This window comes from Ruditapes philippinarum, unplaced genomic scaffold, assembly GCF_026571515.1.
Source record: "Ruditapes philippinarum isolate M1 unplaced genomic scaffold, ASM2657151v2 ctg1510_1_1_1_1, whole genome shotgun sequence".
NCBI classification, from domain to species: Eukaryota; Metazoa; Mollusca; class Bivalvia; order Venerida; family Veneridae; genus Ruditapes; species Ruditapes philippinarum.
In genome coordinates, this window is record NW_026862455.1 from 1 (window position 1) to 2,538 (window position 2,538).

At 33.8% G+C, this 2,538-nt stretch overlaps 1 protein-coding gene across 1 annotated transcript; it reads left to right on the forward strand.

The window, feature by feature from the left end:
* Positions 1-339: 339 nt before the first annotated feature.
* LOC132719144 (GTP-binding protein Di-Ras2-like) lies at positions 340-2,051 on the forward strand (the record flags this gene model as incomplete). Its single annotated transcript, XM_060702885.1, is given in 1 exon segment — positions 340-2,051. A coding segment is annotated over 1 exon segment (636 nt), but the record flags the coding sequence as incomplete, so codon positions are not given.
* Positions 2,052-2,538: the final 487 nt, after the last annotated feature.

The window sequence follows — 2,538 nt, forward strand, 5'->3', positions numbered from 1 at the left end:
ATGTTTTTGGTAAACTAAAATAATAAACTTTTCTTTACAGTGCTTTTTTGTAATGTTATGCCTCTATTATGAGGGCGTTGACGCCCCCTTCCCCTTATGAAACATTATGACCTTGATTTTTATCGTTAAAATTTATTTTTGTTTAAATAAACTCTCGTCTAGTGATATTTTTTATTTATTTTAGCACTCAACGTAGAAAACATCAACAACTGTAAAACAAGCTCGGTATCAATAATGTTTGTTATTCTCAGATTGATAGGAATGTCTCGTATATATACTTTAATAAAACTTTATTTTGTTTATGTAATCATCTATAAGATTATTTTTGTATATTTTCAGGCGCCCACAAAAGACAGATCTGTGAGATTACGGGTTATGCCAGAACAGAGCAATGATTACAGGGTTGTGGTATTTGGTGCAGGGGGTGTTGGGAAGAGCAGCCTCGTCCTTAGATTCGTTCGCGGGACATTCCGTGAGTCGTACATACCTACAATAGAAGACACGTATCGTCAAGTAATTAGCTGTAATAAACAGGTGTGTACACTTCAAATAACAGACACTACCGGAAGTCATCAGTTTCCAGCAATGCAAAGATTGTCAATATCCAAAGGACATGCATTTATTCTTGTTTACTCAATAACGAGTCGACAGTCCCTCGAAGAACTGAAACCAATATTTGAAGAAATAACGGAAATAAAGGGTACCGACATAGAAGGAATTCCAATAATGTTAGTGGGTAATAAATGTGACGAATATAATCGTGAAGTAGGGACAGCAGAGGGAGCGGCGGTTGCTAAGCGATGGAATTGTGCTCATTTAGAAACGTCCGCTAAAACTAACTACAATGTAAAAGAGCTTTTTCAAGAACTTTTACAATTAGAAAAAAGGCGGACAATGAGTTTACAGTTAGAAACAAAGAAAACACGATCACAAAAGCGGAAAGAAAAACTGAAGGGAAAATGTTTAGTTATGTGATAAAAATGGCGCACACGCAATGGATTAAGTCTTGGTCAGAAAAAAGGTTGTTACTAAGTTATGCATGACGACAAAACATGTTTTACTGTTTGAGCATTTAGCATTTGCACACTTTTACAATGTAAAAGAAGAGTATAAGGTATTGACAGCGTCTGACAAACCGGTTAAGAGTTAAAACAAGTTGTGATTGATTTAGTGCAGAAAGTGATTTTACAAAACATAACACCTTTTGTGAGAAAAGCAACAGTTGCTTTTGGATATTGTTGAACACTCTATTTGATAACCGAATGTTTCATGCTTTTTGGCGCCAAATATGTGCAGCTTTATCTACGATTGTTAAGGGTAAATTTTTGTGCAATATAATATCTCAATGTTGAACAAGTGTAAATACATATTTATTAAAACAGTTGCTTGCTTCTGGTATAAAAGCTAAAATTGACTTCACGTTTGTTCAAATAAAATCCAAATGTATGTCTTTCAATTTTCTTTATGTGCAAGTTTACGATTTTTACAGTTCAATGTTAGAGGAACTCCGCTTAGGTATTTTGGCATTATCGGACTAGAATTTGTTTTAAAATTTGTATAGCATTGGATGTAGTTGTTATGTGGAAGTTCAGATATTTTTACCGCTTTCTTTGAGAATGTGATCATTTTAATTGACAGTGTAAAAGAACCAAATAAATGAAAAGCGTTTAAACACTTTTAGCTCAAATCGGACTAAAATCGCTCCAAAACTCGTTTTTCAATTAAATTCTAAGTATGATTACTGTATGATTTTTTCAATACCTTTTTGTTTAAAGCGGCCAACTTTATTTAAGAATTTCAATTTTCATGTTTTTTAGCTTTTTGAACCTCAGTGGAGCTCCTTTAATGTGAAATGGTATATGCCAGTTTTAAGGATTATAAATAGTTTGCCTGTTCTGTTATGGTATATTAGAACCAGTTGTTTACTATACTTTATATTGTTGGATTTTTCATGCTGTAGGAAACACTGTATGTTTATCTATCTCATTCACTGTAAATATAAAAGTTGTTAACTAATATTCTAATAAAATATAGATTTTTGTTAAATCTTAGTAAAACCTCCTGTTGTTTTTTTAGTAAATGTTCAGAAGTGAAACAACTGGGCGGTGTTTTAAAAAGTGAAGCGGTTTCATTAAATACAAATTTAAAATTAACACAGAACGCTTGTTAAAAAAACTTTCATTCATATAGGGTTAACGCACGTTTTTCCGTGTTATAACGTCTGCAGAGTCCCGAGGAACGGTTGGTGCCCGAGCCCGGTAGGGCGAGGGCTCCAACAGTTCCGAGGGACTCTGCAGGCTTTATAACACGAAATAAACGTGCGTTGACGCTATTATAGCATAAAATTTTCAAACAGATTTGTGATGTATAGTTTATACAAAACACAATTGCATTAAAGTCTTGAGCTTGGACGGTATTTATCCAATTCTATGTTTTACGTATGCGTTTCATTTTTCCGGGGCCAACAACTTGGAAAATTCTCGGAACCGAACGAAATTTTGAATTTTAATTGATTTAACAAAGCTTGGCCTTTGGAGA